Source organism: Pseudorasbora parva, chromosome 2, assembly GCF_024679245.1.
Source record: "Pseudorasbora parva isolate DD20220531a chromosome 2, ASM2467924v1, whole genome shotgun sequence".
NCBI classification, from domain to species: domain Eukaryota; kingdom Metazoa; phylum Chordata; class Actinopteri; order Cypriniformes; family Gobionidae; genus Pseudorasbora; species Pseudorasbora parva.
In genome coordinates, this window is record NC_090173.1 from 8,972,763 (window position 1) to 8,988,576 (window position 15,814).

A 15,814-nucleotide genomic window follows, 5' to 3' on the forward strand; every position below is an offset into this window, starting at 1 on the left:
AATGATCAAGAATGATCCCGATATCCACGATATGACGTTTAATAACAAATACGGTAATGCATCAGGTCTATGAGAACATCAACTGTAGGATTTCCAGTATTTTGTTTATATTTTGGGGGCTAATTGGGCTTAAGCCCCGAATGTTTTGTCATAAGCCCCGAATCTTTTAGTTAAAATATAAATAAATACTTAAACGTTGCTTCATTTCCTCTCAGTCTTTCGGACTGGAGCGGCAAAAAATGAAACAAAAGCTCTATTACCGTGTGTGTGGCAGTCGGCAATGCATCGCACATCACTCAACTTGTTTGCCAATCCCAACTGCCAATAAAAACTAACGAAGAAGAATATACATCTTCTTCTTTGTCGTTGTCATATTTCACCAGAGGGTGAAATATGAGGACATTACCCATGGCCCCACTGTTCAAACACACGCGGAAGAGAAGACAATGCTGAATAAAGTCGTAGTTTTTGTTATTTTTGGACCAAAATGTATTTCCGATGCTTCAAGAGACTCTAATTAACCCACTGATGTCTCATATGGACTACTGTGATGATGTTTTTATTCCTTTTCTGGACATGGACAGTATAGTGTGCATACACTTGCATACACTCTCTGACTAAATATAAAATATCTTAAACTGTGTGTGAAGATGAACGGAGGTCTTACGGGTGAGGAACGACATTAGCATGAGGAGTTAATGACATCAATTTCCTTTTTGGCTGAACGAACCCTTTAACACCGCCCACTTTAAATGTATGACCCAATAGTTCTCAGAAACTCACAAGAACTCCCAGGAACTCCCAAACAGTCTGTCAGGTTTTCCTCTCAGCCCTGGAACTGGGAACATTTTCTTTTCCTCTGTTCTGTGCGTTTATGTTTAAGAGATGGCGGGTGTGTTACGGATACTCCTTGTGGTTTTCTGTCCTTTGGTTCTGTCTGAGAGTGGAGATGATGGTAAGTAATGTGAGGTTTGAGACTCATGGATGGATTGAGACTGTTTTCTGCCACTTCTGTACTGTCTATATTGTCCGCACCACTTTTTGAAACATCACGTGGCATGTATGTATCTAATAGAAAAATAAACACCGCGAGTTGAATAGCAGGTTGTGTTAAGTAAGAGGTCATTTGGCACTGGAATAGCCTGTAGTTTCTGAAATCAAAGCTCGTTGTTGCTGTCATCAACACTGTTCTCAGCCTGAATTTATTCACTAATGTAAATACTCTTGAAACTATTTTATTATAGTAGATGTAAGGATTAAACTCTCACATTAAACATGCGTTTTATTGCAAAAAAGTAAATAAAACTAGACAGCTGTCTAAATAGCTTAAACTCTTTCGGGTAATAAAGGGAAGTAAACCAGAATTTCAGATTTGCTTTAGTAACAGAAGGGTTTGACTATTTCTGCTTTATTTCATCCGACTAAAACTGTAGCTGCGCAGCAGGCTAATAGACACCAGAGATCTTGCTTCTGCTCTGTGATAGTGTTTAGTGGAACAATAGAGACCTTATTCCCAAGTGATAAGTGCAAACAGGATGAGACTCAAAGCATTCATAGGCGCCTATTTGGCTGCGGGTCTGGTTGCACACTGAACAGTCCAAAGCATGCAGTTTGATAGCAAATGCAAAAACTCGACCATTAATCCTCTGTCAATCCTCTGTCCTCTGTTAATCCTTTGTCCTCGATAAATCCATGTTGTGTTGGTTGGGTTTGATGATAATACAACAAGTGTTCTCAAAATTGCATTGAAAGCGTGTGCTCACTTTTTAGGGCAGGTTTTTGTCCGCCATATAGGGTTTAGGACCAAGAGCACATTCTTTTCGCCTGTTTGGACACACGTTTGCTCTGCCTGTTTGGTTTACCTGTTAAAATATTGATAACGTTTTCATGAATATTAACGTTGATATCATAGACTGTAAAAAAATATGGCTGTAGTGTCGGTGACGTCACCCATAAGATTGCGATAAGCCGTTCTGAAGCGTAAAGTAGGGGCGAGCTGGGCGTCACTCCCGGATAACAGAAAATGGGCAAAGAGGCGGGATGTGGGCGGAGCTTAGGTGGCGCAATGACTATAGACGGCAGATAAATGGCTATCCACCTGTAACCACTCCCTTAATTATGCAGAACTTTAAGGCTTTATATAACGTAAACGAATGAGTTGTAAAAAAATTCACCCCCCCTCACAGTCGTCATGAAGGGCAAAGTTAGCCGTATAGACCAAAACCACAATTTGTCCCAGACTGTAAACATGTTTTATTCTGCTGTAAAGTTGGGCATTTTAACATGAGGCTCAATGAGATTCTGCTCCTTCTGGAGTCTGCCTCTAGTGGCCAGTTGAGGAACTGCAGTTTACATTACTTCCGTATTGGCCTAAAGAGAGATTGCGGGAGGTAGCTGCTTGGTTGATATGTTAATAATCACGTGGAAGGACTATCTAATTGCGTTCAGAGTCATTTGAACTATGCCCGTTGATCACGCCTCTTGTGGTCTGATTGGTCGAGGGACACAAATAGTTTCATTCTCAGTTAAATAATTGTTTTAATATAATTTAAATATATTTTACAAACTAATAGCACACTAACCGTATCGAATATCGCATTATTAAACAAGATATTGCATATCGCTTTTTTCTTCAATATCGCACAGCCCTATTTTAAAGGCATCATATTCAAATTGCAACCACATGAGAGTCTCTGCATGAAAGACCAACGCCTGGCAAATCAACGAGCGGATACATTTCTCTCCGGTACGGAAATTAAATGAAATGTGGAGGATCTGAACTGTGAAAATGATTGACAGGGCAGTTTAAACGGAGACTAAGTGTAACAGAGGCCAGCTAGTAGTAGTCGCTGTGCGAGTAAACCTCACTCCTCTGACCTCAAGAGACGCTCTAGCGACTGACGCTAGAGGTTGCAGCCTTCAGCCTCCTTGTTTAGAGCATCCGACTCTCATGCCGGCGGACCGGGGTTCGAGTCCCGGTCCGAACAGTAGGGGTTACATTGGTGCCGTGACCCGGATGGCAGTGAGGTATGGGGGGGTGAGTGTAACAGAGGCCAGCTAGTAGTAGTCGCTGTGCGAGTAAACCTCACTCCTCTGACCTCAAGAGACGCTATAGCGACTGACGCTAGAAGTTGCAGCCTTTAGCCTCCTTGTTAGAGCGTCCGACTCTCATGCCGGCGGACCCGGGTTCGAGTCCCGGTCCAGACAGTAGGGGTTACATAAGCAACAGAGCTCTCTGTTAAATGGTAAATGGACTGCATTTATATAGCGCTTTTAACAGACCCTATGGCTTTACATCTTGCCTCACATTCACCCATTCACACACCGACGGCGATGTCAGCCATGTAAGGCGCCATCCAGCTCGTCGGGAGCAGCTGGGGTTAGGTGTCTTGCTCAAGGACACCTCGACACTTGGTCAGGTGGAACCGGGGATCGAACCACCAACCTTTCAGTTTGTAGACAACCTATATGAACCACTGAGCCACTGCCGCCCCGGTTAAAGATGAAGAGTAGTGTGTCCTGAAGCTTGCCTAATGTTCTGCCACACACTCAAAAGTATGGACTGCGAGACTAAATGATGACCAGATAAATGTTGGTTTCTGTTTTCTCCTCTTGACTCGTTTAGATTGGTATGAGAGAGAAGTGACCTGCACATCCACTTTGACCCTCGTACAGACGAACCTGACCTGTTCGCTAAATGATGAACCCAATGAGGAGGTCAAATTAGCAGCGCTCTGGTATCTCATTAGACATGTTATTACTATAACTTATAAAACATGATTTTGTCACTATAGAGTGTTTGAATGTAATCAGTGCTCTGAGCACTGACGTTTGACTTTTTTTCTTTCTTTCCTGTTTAGCCGAAGGAGCGATAAAATGTGTGAAAAAGCTACTCTAGGACTACAAGACTTTACTTTTGAGAATTTGTTTGTACTGGTTGAATACAACCTCAAGGTACACATAGGAGACGAGGTTATTCAAAAAAGAATCAACCTACGGAAAATTGGCAAGTATCCATCCATCCGTCCGTCCGTCCGTCTGTCCATCAATCCATCCGTCTGTCCCTCCGTCTGTCTGTCCATCAATCCATCCATCCATCCATCCGCCATCCATCAATCCATCCATCCATCCAACCATTCTGCCATCAATTCCATCTGTCCATCCATCCATCCATCCATCCATCCATCTAGCCATCCATCCATCCAACCATTCTTCCATCAATTCCATCCGTCCATCCATCCATCCATTCATTCGTCTGTTCATCCATCCATCCGTCCGTCCATCCATCCATCCATCCATCCATCCATCCATCCATCCATCCATCCATCCATCCATCCATCCATCCATCCATCCATCCAACTATTCTTCCATCCATCCATCCATCATCCATCCATCCATCATCCATCCATCCATCCATCCATCCATCCATCCGTCTGTCCTTCCGTCCGTCCGTCCATCCATCCATCCATCCATCCAACCATTCTTCCATCAATTCCATTCATCCATCCCTCCATCCGTCTGTCCATCCATTCGTCCTTCCGTCCGTCTGTCTGTCCGTCCGTCCGTCCATCCATCCATCCATCCATCCATCCATCCATCCATCCATCCATCCATCCATCCATCCATCCATCCATCCATCCATCCATCCATCCATCCATCCAACCGTCTGTCCATCCATCTGTCCGTCCATCCATCCATCCATCCATTCTTCCATGCATCCATCCATCCATTCTTCCATCCATCCATCCATCCATCCACCCATCCATCCGTCCATCCGTCCGTCCGTCCATCCAACGATTCTTCCATCAATTCCATCCATCCATTCATTTGTCTGTTCATCCATCCATCCGTCTATCCGTCTATCCGTCTGTCTGTCTGCCTGTCCATCCATCCATCCATCCATCCATCCATCCATCCATCCATCCATCCATCCATCCATCCAACCATTCTTCCATCCATCCATCCATCCATCCATCCATCCATCCATCCATCCATCCATCCATCCATCCATCTGTCCATCCATCCGTCCTTCCGTCCGTCCATCCATCCATCCATCCATCCATCCATCCATCCATCCATCCATCTGTCCATCCATCTGTCCATCCATCCATCCATCCATCCATCCGTCCGACCATCTATCCGTCCATCCAACCGACCATCCGTCCGACCATCTATCCGTCCATCCAACCGTCCATCCATCCATCCGTCCGTCCGTCCATCCGTCCAACCATCTATCCATCCATCCTTCTGTCCGTCCATCCATCCATCCATCATTCGTCCATCCATCCATCCATCCATCCATCCATCCATCCATCCATCCATCAATTCCATCCATCCAACCGTCCGTCCATCCATCCATCCATCCAGTCATCCATCCATCCATCCATCCATCCATTCGTCCGCCAGTTCGTCTAATCTGTGTAATCTGTCTTTGTCCTTGCAGTTAAAATCCCAGCTCCTGAAATAAAACTAGCCACTTATATGGAAGACACAAACAGCGTTTTCATATGGTTTGAGCACAATCATGACTATATTACCAACCCTGTCTTTCAAATGGAAATCTGGAGGGACAAACCTGCAAACAAGGTGTTTCTCCCAGCAAATAGATAGAAACACTTAACCTTTCTTAAAAATTAGGAGTTCAACAAATAAACAACACGTTTTCTTTATTTACAGTTCATCAGACCTATGCTTAAATATAGGAACTACAGTATCAGCATGGACGAACTTGGTGGAGCTGGTGTTTACTATACACGTGTCAGAGCAAAACCTGACGGTTATTTTAATGGCGACTGGAGTGAGTGGAGTTCAACTGCCAGTTTCACTATAAAAAGTGAGTGGATGATTGATCAAATGTCACTTTTGTGAGAGTATACATGAGAAATAAGAGAATAGGATTATGAATAAATGCTGTATACAAACTGAGGACTTAATTTGAAGGAGCAAAGAAACCCTGTTAGACTTTGTAACTTACATTATTGGGTAATTGAAGAATCAAATAGCTTTGGGAATGAGAAAATGTGGTGATGAATGAGAAAATCATGATGTACATGATGACATGTTCTGCTTTTTCTATCAAAGCAAACAGCACAGTTCACATTGCCATCGGCTGTTCTGTGTTTCTGCTGGTCATCATCATTTTGGGGGCTTTGCTATGGAGAATGCAGTGAGTGTTTATACACACACACACACACACACACACACACACACACACACACACACACACACACACACACACACACACACACACACACACACACACACACACACACACACACACATATATATAATAACTGATGAATGGCTGACAAATTTCATCAAGTGAAAACATTTGGTACTATGCCCAAAGAAATTCTTACTGAAAGATAATTTTATAAAAAAAAAAAACTAAGATAAAAAAATAAATAAAAAAATCTGATTTTTTTTTGACTGACACACAAACATTACCAGAGGGTTAAATACCCAAAAGAAGATTAGGGGATTTTATGGCTTTGATTTTCTCAGTTTTTGAGTAAAATGTGTTTAGCAAAATATATACTCCATATACAAATTGAAAATTGTATAACAATAAATGTAAAATTTCTAAACTTTTTTCAAGTTAACTTTTTAAAACTTTTTTAACTTCAGAAATAATCTGCCATGTGTCATCTTATAAAAAAGATCAAACTTCAGTCTGTGCTCCAAAGCACTCAAGATTTATGACAGTAAAAATTGGAAATGTAATTTTCAGGTCTATGCTCAAAAAGTGAATAAATGGATTATAACTATGGCATAAATAGTATCTAGTACAGTAAATCTAGTGAACGTTGTGTTCCAAATTTGAGGTTGATATCTCAAAATGATCTTTCAGTAAGAATTTCTTTGGGCGTAGTACCAAATGTTTCCACTTTTATTATTTATATATAAACTATATATCATCATCCATTTTTTTTTTTTTTTACAAATGTATTAATTGTTTTCTCACCCAGTATAAAAGGCTCCTTCACACCAAAGCACCCCACACCCGAAAGCAACTTTCACACAAATGCACAGGACAAAAAAGATAATTCAATTCGTCCTGTGTCTTGTCGTTTCACTTGATGTTCTTCAAAATTAAATAAGCGAGAAGTGCTTAATGTCCTGTGTGCAACTATTGTCATCATCCATGATCCTAGTCCTAAAAATATCAAACTGTGGTCAGATATCTTCACTTCTGTCTTTAAGAAAAAACACACATCATGGACGCTGTACCAGCCCAGTCCCTTGATGCCTGCGGACCCTCGTGCCAAACACTACAGTCTGAGACGCTCTGAACAATCTGCCAGCTTCTTCTTGGCATTAATTGCCATCTTTTGGTCATGCAGCGATGTATCTGCCTACCATCCTACACCTGATCTGAAGGGGATAAGAGGGATTGTTCAGCTTATTTATGTGGGTGCACGCTAAAAAATAAAAGTACTTTATTGGCATTGATGGCTTGCCTCTCCAGTGCACGTTTTTTTTGTTTTTTAATTTTTTATAATGTTCTTCACACAGGAAAAGTACATTTCCTGGTGTTGAATTAACACATCTCTGTGTTCATATGAGAACCACCAGCAGAGTGTTAAAGTAACACTGGAGCGGTGTTAGAATTAATTGGATACTTAAGTGATTAATTAAGTGATGATTGGTTCTTAGTGATGAACACCTGATGTTAACAAGCAGCATCACTGAAGAGAAACACCAGAACTACATCTGACTTCAGCCACAGCAATTAGATCAAATCTGACAACATTGAATTGAATCTTTGTTATTACAAACTAGACTGACTTTATTTCTGTCATTTGTCTACAGTTCTTTATGAGAATTAACAGAGGTTTAGATGTTGATGTTTCACTTAAAGCTTAAAACACTTTGGTTAGCTCAATGTAAAGGGCTCTTGTTTTTTCTGCTAATGTTCAGTTTAATGTTGCAGCCTACAAAAAAACGTGTCTGAACACTTCAAGTTCACATCACATACTGTAAGTATAGAAAGGTGCAGGTGTGACGTTACTTTGTAGGCCAACTGGTCGTTAGCATCACATTTTCCTAGTTCCCTCAAGAAAAACCCAATAGGATTTTCCCATAGACTTTTGGATCATTGCTAAAAACAAGCTCAAAAGCTTATGATACTCACACGTTTTGTCCATCAATTTAATTTTCACAGATGAACACAACTTGTATGAATTTTGAAGCCAAATTCAAAGGTCGGCTATAAACGGACTCCACCACTGCCGCTCGACTACAAAGTCACCATCACTAAACTTCCGACAACTCTTCCAGTTTTTATCTAAAAAATTAGGATAGTTAATAAGAGCACAATGACGCTGTAAAAGCAGACTGAGGTTACCTGTTTGGGGTGATGACGTCTCTGTAGCCCCATTAGCCACTTGTTCGTAAACGCCTTTTCCGAGAGACATAACAGCTACAAAAAATCTCAAGTGAAGTAATACTGAAGTATTTTATGTCGCAGAATTAAACATTAAAGTGTCTTGAGCTTCACTACAGACCTTATTTCAGCCATTTAAACAAAACCCATTGACTTCGGGAGGGAACTGGAAGTGCTAAAATGCTAACTCGCTTCCGCATTTTGGCCTACAAAGTGATCTCAGCATCACGCTACAGCTTTAAGACCCGTTTTAATTGGCTGTTCATGTGTCATGTGGTGTGTCCGTGATGTCACAATCTTGAGGAAAGTCACACAGATCTTCACACTCTGATTCCAAATGATCAAGAATGATCCCGATATCCATGATATGACTTTTAATAACAAATACAGTAATGCAACAGGTTTATAAGAACATCAACTGTAAAATTCAGCTTTGGGACAGTAATCCATCAGGTATTTCTGTATCCTTGTGCTCTCAGTAGAAGTGTGTATTTTGTTTGTGATGAACAGAACTGTCCAAGTGCAAATGATAATTAAGATCCTTCCCAACCCTGTCTGTGTGTCCCAGTTATTTCTTTAATACTGACACCTGTGTAATGACTACAACACACAATATTAAAAACAATTAAAAGAAGTGGAAAATTAAATAAAGAACATTTAAGGAGCACAAATCTATAAGATCGTTGTACATCATTACATTAGCAGCAGAACAAAAGCAGCAAGTAAAAATCATTCGGCCTATATATGAAACTGGTTTCCGCCACAAAAGAGAAATTGCGCGATTATATCTCACAATTCAGACTTTTCCCTCACACTTTCTCTACAAAATTGTGTCGTTATTACTTTTTTTTTTTTTTACTGCGTGGCGAAAACAAGGTTCAACAGTTAGGCTACAAGCACCTCAGAACAGTGATACACAAATTCAGCTTTAAACAAAACCAGAAAGCACATGATAGTTCATCCAGGAATGTATCTTTAGTTCGGCTCGTGGAAACTGCTGGTTTGCTCCATCAGAGACAGCGGGTTTCTGAAGCCGTTGTTCTGTCCCGCGGTCTCAATAAAACCGTCTCTCCGGGTCAAATCAGGCCTCCCTGACAGCCAGAAAGTGTGTTTTTATTAATAACCAGCTGTCATAAATCTAAGATGATCATTTTGAGTGTTTGCACGTTTGTACCGGTCTGAGTGTAGATGCACCACAGCGCCCCCATCAGGAACAATCCCAGCACAAACGCCGCGAACACGACCACCAGCACAGGACCCTCGTCTGCTCCTGAACACAAATCACAGCGCTAACTAATATTCTGGGTAAAATACAAAGGCACGAAACATCTGTCGGTTTCACTGCAAACTGCTAACTATCACATTATTTTACATTGTATTTACATCATATTTTGTCTAAATAGTTGTAGTTTTGTTACTATGGGTTAATGCGTGTGGCACTAAATCCCGAATTGTCAGAATTTCCGAGGATCAGCATTCTCCCCTTAAATTATGGAAGCCGTTTCCGCCCACTAAATAAAAAAATAAAAAGAGTAATTTCGACTTTCTGTCTCCGAATTCTGACTTATAGTACACAAATTGCAACTTTATACCTCAGAATTGTGACTTTATATTACGCAATTGTGAGAAATAAAGTCAGATTTCTGAGATTAAAAGTCACAATTACTCTTTTTATTTTTTTATTTAGTGGCGAGACGGGCTTCCACACTTATTGTAATTGTCAGAATTTCCGCGGATCAGCATTCTCCCCTAAAAGGGATCGGGAAGACTAAACCATAAGTCGTCACCAAGGCGTGCCCTAATCGGCCTGTTTGTGGCGCAATTTTTTCGGTATTTTTTTTGCTGAAAAAAAACAAAAAAATGTTTTTCCGGTTTTTCGGAATGCCGGGTTGTCAATATTAATCAAAAAAGTCGGAATTCCGATTCACGTCTGCAATTCCGATTTACGTCTGCCCCCCCCCAATCCCCCATGAACAAATACGTGAATGCGACACCCACGGGCATCATAAATTACTGATGCGTAGGGCATCAAGGCGGCCAGCGGCGGTACTGTGTACGACAATGGGTTCAGTCTGTGGTCACATTAAAAATAACTGGCCACTGGATGGCCCCATAAAATACGGTGAGAATTCAAAAGAAATCAGACACCGAAAGCATCTGCTAAAGGATTAAATGTAATTTGCATTATTTGTATTATAGCCAATACGAACACAGCATACCCTGGCTCTGGCATGTGATTGGTTAATAAAGCATAAGAATACTACACTATGATGTATTAACGTGTATGCTTTACGTGTTTTCTGTTTTAGTTTCGTTCTAAATGTCCTGTGATGCGTTTATTATTTAATGTGTATTATTTTTTATTTTTTTTTAATTATTCAGTCACTTGATTATTGTTCTAAAGTTCAAACAAATTCCAGTAAATATATTTTGAAAAAATATGTACAAAAACAAAATACCTTCTTATGCACGTGCTTAAAAGCCTTAAGCTTGAGCTCCATTATTGCAGCTATATTTCGTCTAGTTGCCGATAGCCAGTGCTTGCGCATTCACATATACGCACCTGATGACTTGCATTATTAGCCTTCTAAAAAAATATATTATTTTTTCAGCAATTTCATGTATAAATAATAAAAAAAAGTTGGTTTTACTAAAATCATTCGTGAAATGTTCTTAAAAGAACAATTTTTTTCTTAATTTGAAGAACATCAAATCTAAAGAACCCGTTTCCAATTTAAAGAACCGTTTGTGCGTTTGAAAGATTCCATGGATTCCAAAAGTTCTTTATGGAACGACAGATGCCAATATAGAACCTAGCAACAGAATAAAGGAGGTGTAGCACGCACCGGTGTGTGTGGGAGTCTGTCTCGACCTCTCAGCGAGTTTACCTGAAACACACACACACACACACACACACACACACACACACACATGTTGGTCTATGTGGTTTACAGGGACTCTCCATAGGCGTAATGGTTTTTATACCGTACAAACCGTATTTTCTATCCCCTTACACTGCCCCTGCCCCTAAACCTACCCATCACCGGAAACATTCTGCATTTTTACTTTCTCAAAAAAACATCATTTAGTATGTTTTTAAGGCCATTTGAATTATGAGGACATTTGATATGTCCTCATAAACCACATTTATAGTGTAATACCAGTGTAATACCCATGTAGTTATACAAATTTGTGTCCTCATAAACCACATAAACAGGCTCACACACACACACACACACACACACACACACACACACACACACACACACACACACACACACACACACACACACACACACACACACACACACACACACGTGTTAGGGAGAGTAATGCAACAGTGTGAATGAGAGTTCAGCGCTGCATTGATGTGCACTCACCAGGAGGGGGAGCCAGAAAGCCGGCCGCATACGTCACCAATACGGGCCGAGACAGATTTCGGTCCTCACACTGCACGAGAAAGACAAACAGGTGTGAGATGATGTTTACTGGCAGATATTATGGCAAGTTCAAGATTTCATTAGTGCTCATTACTGTTCACTATAAGAATCATACAGAATTCAACAATTCTGGTCATTTTACATTTTGCCAACTTCTGGAAAAGAAAATAAGGGAAAATAAGGGACAGAATAAGAAACACTCAAAATATTTGCTCTGTACCACACAGTGTATGTTATTTCAGTGTCCGCAGTTAAGTGTGTGTATAAAAGTTTCCCAGATAAAAGGTTCTATCGGCGCTACTTATTTGGAACCCTTAAAAGGTTCTATATAGAAGTATAGTTTAGTATATTCTAAATAACTTTTTATGCTAAAAAGGTTATACAATGACAAGAAAGAATCCTTTTGGCACTTTCTATATAGAACACTGCAAGAAATGCTTTTCTTATTTAGTATTTTTGTCTTGTTTCTAGTCTAAATATCTATTAAGAAACAATTACTAGACAAGTACAAAGTATTTGTCTCGTTTTGGGAAGAAATAACTTTGAGAAAAATAATCTTAAAACAACATTATGTTTCTCACCCCACTGGCAGATTATTTATCTTATTTTAAGCAAAAACTCTCTTCATTTTGAGTTATTTCTTCCCAAAACAAGACAATTGCTTTTGCTTGTCTAATAAATACTTCTTGTTTTAAGAATTTTAAGATGTTTGGACAAGAAACAAGACAAAAATACTAAGTGAGAAAATAATTGTTTGCTGTGAACCTGTTAAGGGTTCCAAATACGTAGTGCCGATAGAACCTGTTAAGGGTTCCAAATACGTAGTGCCAATAGAACCTTTTAAGGGTTCCAAATACGTAGTGCCGGTAGAACCTGTTAAGGGTTCCATATTCATAGTGCCGATAGAGCCTTTTAAGGGTTTCAAATACGTAGTGCTGATAGAACCTGTTAAGGGTTCCAAATACATAGTGCCGATAGAACCTTTTAAGGGTTCCAAATAAGTAGTGCCAATAGAACCTTTTAAGGGTTCCAAATACGTAGTGCTGATAGAACCTTTTAAGGGTTCCAAATACATAGTGCCGATAGAACCTTTTAAGGGTTCCAAATAAGTAGTGCCAATAGAACCTTTTAAGGGTTCCAAATACGTAGTGCCAATAGAACCTTTTAAGGGTTCCAAATACGTAGTGCCGGTAGAACCTGTTAAGGGTTCCATATTCATAGTGCCGATAGAGCCTTTTAAGGGTTTCAAATACGTAGTGCTGATAGAACCTGTTAAGGGTTCCAAATACATAGTGCCGATAGAACCTTTTAAGGGTTCCAAATAAGTAGTGCCGATAGAGCCTTTTAAGGGTTTCAAATACGTAGTGCTGATAGAACCTGTTAAGGGTTCCAAATACATAGTGCCGATAGAACCTTTTAAGGGTTCCAAATAAGTAGTGCCGATAGAGCCTTTTAAGGGTTTCAAATACGTAGTGCCGATAGAACCTTTTATGGGTTCCAAATTCGTAGTGCCAATAGAACCTTTTAAGGGTTCCAAATACGTAGTGCCGATAAAACCTGTTAAGGGTTCCAAATACGTAGTGCCGATAGAACCTTTTAGGGGTTCCAAATACGTAGTGCCGATAGAATCTTTTAAGGGTTCCAAATAAGTAGTGCCGATAGAACCTTTTAAGGGTTCCAAATACGTAGTGCCGATAGAACCTTTTAAGGGTACCCTTTTAAGGATTCCAAATACGTAGTGCCGATGGAACCTTTTAAGGGTTCCAAATACGTAGTGCCGATAGAACCTTTTAAGGGTACCCTTTTAAGGATTCCAAATACGTAGTGCCGATGGAACCTTTTAAGGGTTCCAAATACTTAGTGCCGATAGAACCTTTTAAGGGTTCCAAATACGTAGTGCCGATGGAACCTTTTAAGGGTTCCAAATACGTAGTACCGATATAACCTTTTAAGGGTTCCACATACGTAGTGCCGATAATACGTAGTGCCGATAGAACCTTTTATGGGTTCCAAATACGCAGTACCGATAGAACCTTTTAAGGGTTCTAAATACGTAGTGCCGATAGAACCTTTTAAGGTTTCCAAATACGTAGTGCCGATAGAACCTTTTAAGGTTTCCAAATACGTAGTGCTGATAGATCCTGTTAAGGGTTCCAAATACGTAGTGCCGATAGAACCTTTTATAGGTTCCAAATAAGTAGTGACGATAGAACCTTTTAAGGGTTCCAAATACGTAGTGCCGATAGAACCTTTTCTTCTAAGAGTGCAGGTGTGCAATCAGCAAGAACAACTCAACAGAAAGACATGTTCTCAATTTATTGTCATGTCATATCCCATGTAAAGTAATGACACAGACAGTACCTGTTGGGAAGCAGGTGTGTGTGTGAGAGCCGGTATCTGAGGCCCCTGAGCACAGATGCGAGTGGAGGCCCCTGAGGGCCCCTCGTCTGCCCCACACAGGCGCAGCCGGCAGTGCAGGAACTGGATGGAGTTATTATAGACGGGCCGCAGGATGAAACTAAAGCGTAGCGTGTTGGTGCTCTCGCGATCATCTTCCCTTCTCCTCCGCCGCCGCTCCTCAGGCCTCCTGCCTCTGGGTCTGTCGGGTCTCTTAAACCGCCTCGCTCGCTCGTGGCTACTGCGGCCCCCCGTCTGGCCCCAGCGAGGGAGTCTCCTGTCGTTCCTCCTGTCAGTCTTCTCGTCCTCCTCGTCTGCATCCCTCTCTTCTTGGTCACTCTCTGGGCTGTCTGTGGTTTCCTGGGATTCTGTGTGGGGAAGTGTGAAGGATGGGTCGGAGGGGCAGGAGTCTCTGATGATGGACCAGCCGCTGTGAGCCTGTGGATCTGAGAGCGGAGACACCAGACACGACTGCAGCTCCACAGCCTCCGCAGCACCAGAGCCCACTGAGATCTGATGGAGAGAGCAGAGACATTAGGTTAATCAAACACCCTATAAACCACCTGGAACACCCCAGCAACCACATAGCAACTAGGGCTGTGCAATATATCGAAATATCGCCAATGTTCATATCGCAATATGCAAATCGCAATGACACACAATATCGGAATGATTATAATAGGCTATTTCAACATAGTGAAAAGTGTACGTTTTAGGTCACATATTGGGCAGAGAATAGACTGGGCACATTACTGTTACTTATGGGACTTGCTTGACGTTAAAAAGAGTTATTAAACGCAATAATTTGCGGAAAAACAATAATTTGCAGTCTCGCACTGTTTGACACACACACACACCGAAACGTGAACAATTTGTGACATAAATGTTTGCTAAAACACGTCTGGTCACTTTCAGACTTCGTAGCGATGCTTTCGTTTCCCAGAAAAAAATGTGAACCACAAATGGTTTCATTCTCAGTTTTTAAATATATATTTTTAATATAATTGAAATAGATTTTACAGACTAATTGCAATATCGTATCGCATATCACATTATTTAACAAGATATCGCATATCGCATTTTTCTTCAATATCGCACAGCCCTAATAGCAACAGCCTAGCAACCATCTAGAACACTCTAGTAACCATATAGCAACAACCTAGAAACTTCCCTGTCCACACCAGCAACCACATAGCAACACCTCAGCAACCACATGGCAACAGCCTAGCAACTACCCAGAACACTCTAGCAGCCACATAGCAACACCCTATGAACCCCCTGGAATACCTCAGCAAAAGTCTATAAACCAACCAGAACACCCCAGGAAACACATAGCAACACCCTAGTAACCTCCCTGATCACCCCAGCAACCACATAGCAACAGCCTAGCAACCACCCTGACCACACCAGCAACAACCTAGCAACCACCCTGACCACACCAGCAACCACATAGCAACAACCTAGCAACCTCCCAGACCACACCAGCAACCACATAGCGACAACCTAGCAACTTCGACCACCCCAGCAAACACATAGCAACAACCTAGCAACCTCCCAGACTACACCAGCAACCACATAGCAACAACCTAGC

At 41.1% G+C, this 15,814-nt stretch overlaps 2 protein-coding genes across 5 annotated transcripts in view; one reads left to right on the forward strand and one right to left on the reverse strand.

The window, feature by feature from the left end:
* The first annotated feature begins 798 nt into the window (after window positions 1-798).
* Window positions 799-7,483, forward strand: LOC137091504 (interleukin-7 receptor subunit alpha-like). 3 transcript variants are annotated; one of them, XM_067456000.1, is made up of 8 exons: window positions 799-955; window positions 3,626-3,737; window positions 3,861-4,006; window positions 5,444-5,586; window positions 5,677-5,833; window positions 6,082-6,166; window positions 6,969-7,039; window positions 7,201-7,483. In XM_067456000.1, the coding sequence occupies exons 1-8, from the start codon at window positions 886-888 to the stop codon at window positions 7,290-7,292; spliced, it is 876 nt and encodes a 291-aa protein (XP_067312101.1). In that variant the 5' UTR covers window positions 799-885; the 3' UTR covers window positions 7,293-7,483. The 3 variants fall into 3 exon arrangements, with proteins under 3 accessions (XP_067312101.1, XP_067312118.1, XP_067312110.1); XM_067456017.1 differs by lacking the exon at window positions 6,969-7,039 and having other exon boundaries at window positions 7,181-7,483; XM_067456009.1 differs by lacking the exon at window positions 6,969-7,039 and having other exon boundaries at window positions 7,204-7,483.
* A 3-nt stretch (window positions 7,484-7,486) lies between these two features.
* Window positions 7,487-15,814, reverse strand: part of engl (endoglin, like) — a 31,032-nt gene continuing 22,704 nt past the window's right edge. The window contains exons 13-17 of one of the 2 annotated variants that reach the window (XM_067455978.1): window positions 14,188-14,736; window positions 11,767-11,836; window positions 11,233-11,274; window positions 9,561-9,650; window positions 7,487-9,477 (exon numbers count right to left, since the gene is read on the reverse strand). In XM_067455978.1, coding sequence (XP_067312079.1) covers window positions 9,362-9,477; window positions 9,561-9,650; window positions 11,233-11,274; window positions 11,767-11,836; window positions 14,188-14,736 — 867 coding nt within the window. In that variant the 3' untranslated portion in view covers window positions 7,487-9,361. Of the gene's footprint in view, window positions 9,478-9,560; window positions 9,657-11,232; window positions 11,275-11,766; window positions 11,837-14,187; window positions 14,737-15,814 lie in introns of both variants that reach the window. The other variant, XM_067455969.1, reaches the window with a different exon arrangement.

Excerpts from the sequence above, each read along its gene's own strand:
- LOC137091504 (XM_067456000.1), top strand. The coding sequence starts at position 886 with ATGGCGGGTGTGTTACGGATACTCCTTGTGGTTTTCTGTCCTTTGGTT. Across the intron at positions 5,834-6,081 it reads TGCCAGTTTCACTATAAAAA|CAAACAGCACAGTTCACATT; the intron begins GTGAGTGGATGA and ends TTTCTATCAAAG. Across the intron at positions 6,167-6,968 it reads GCTTTGCTATGGAGAATGCA|TATAAAAGGCTCCTTCACAC; the intron begins GTGAGTGTTTAT and ends TTTCTCACCCAG.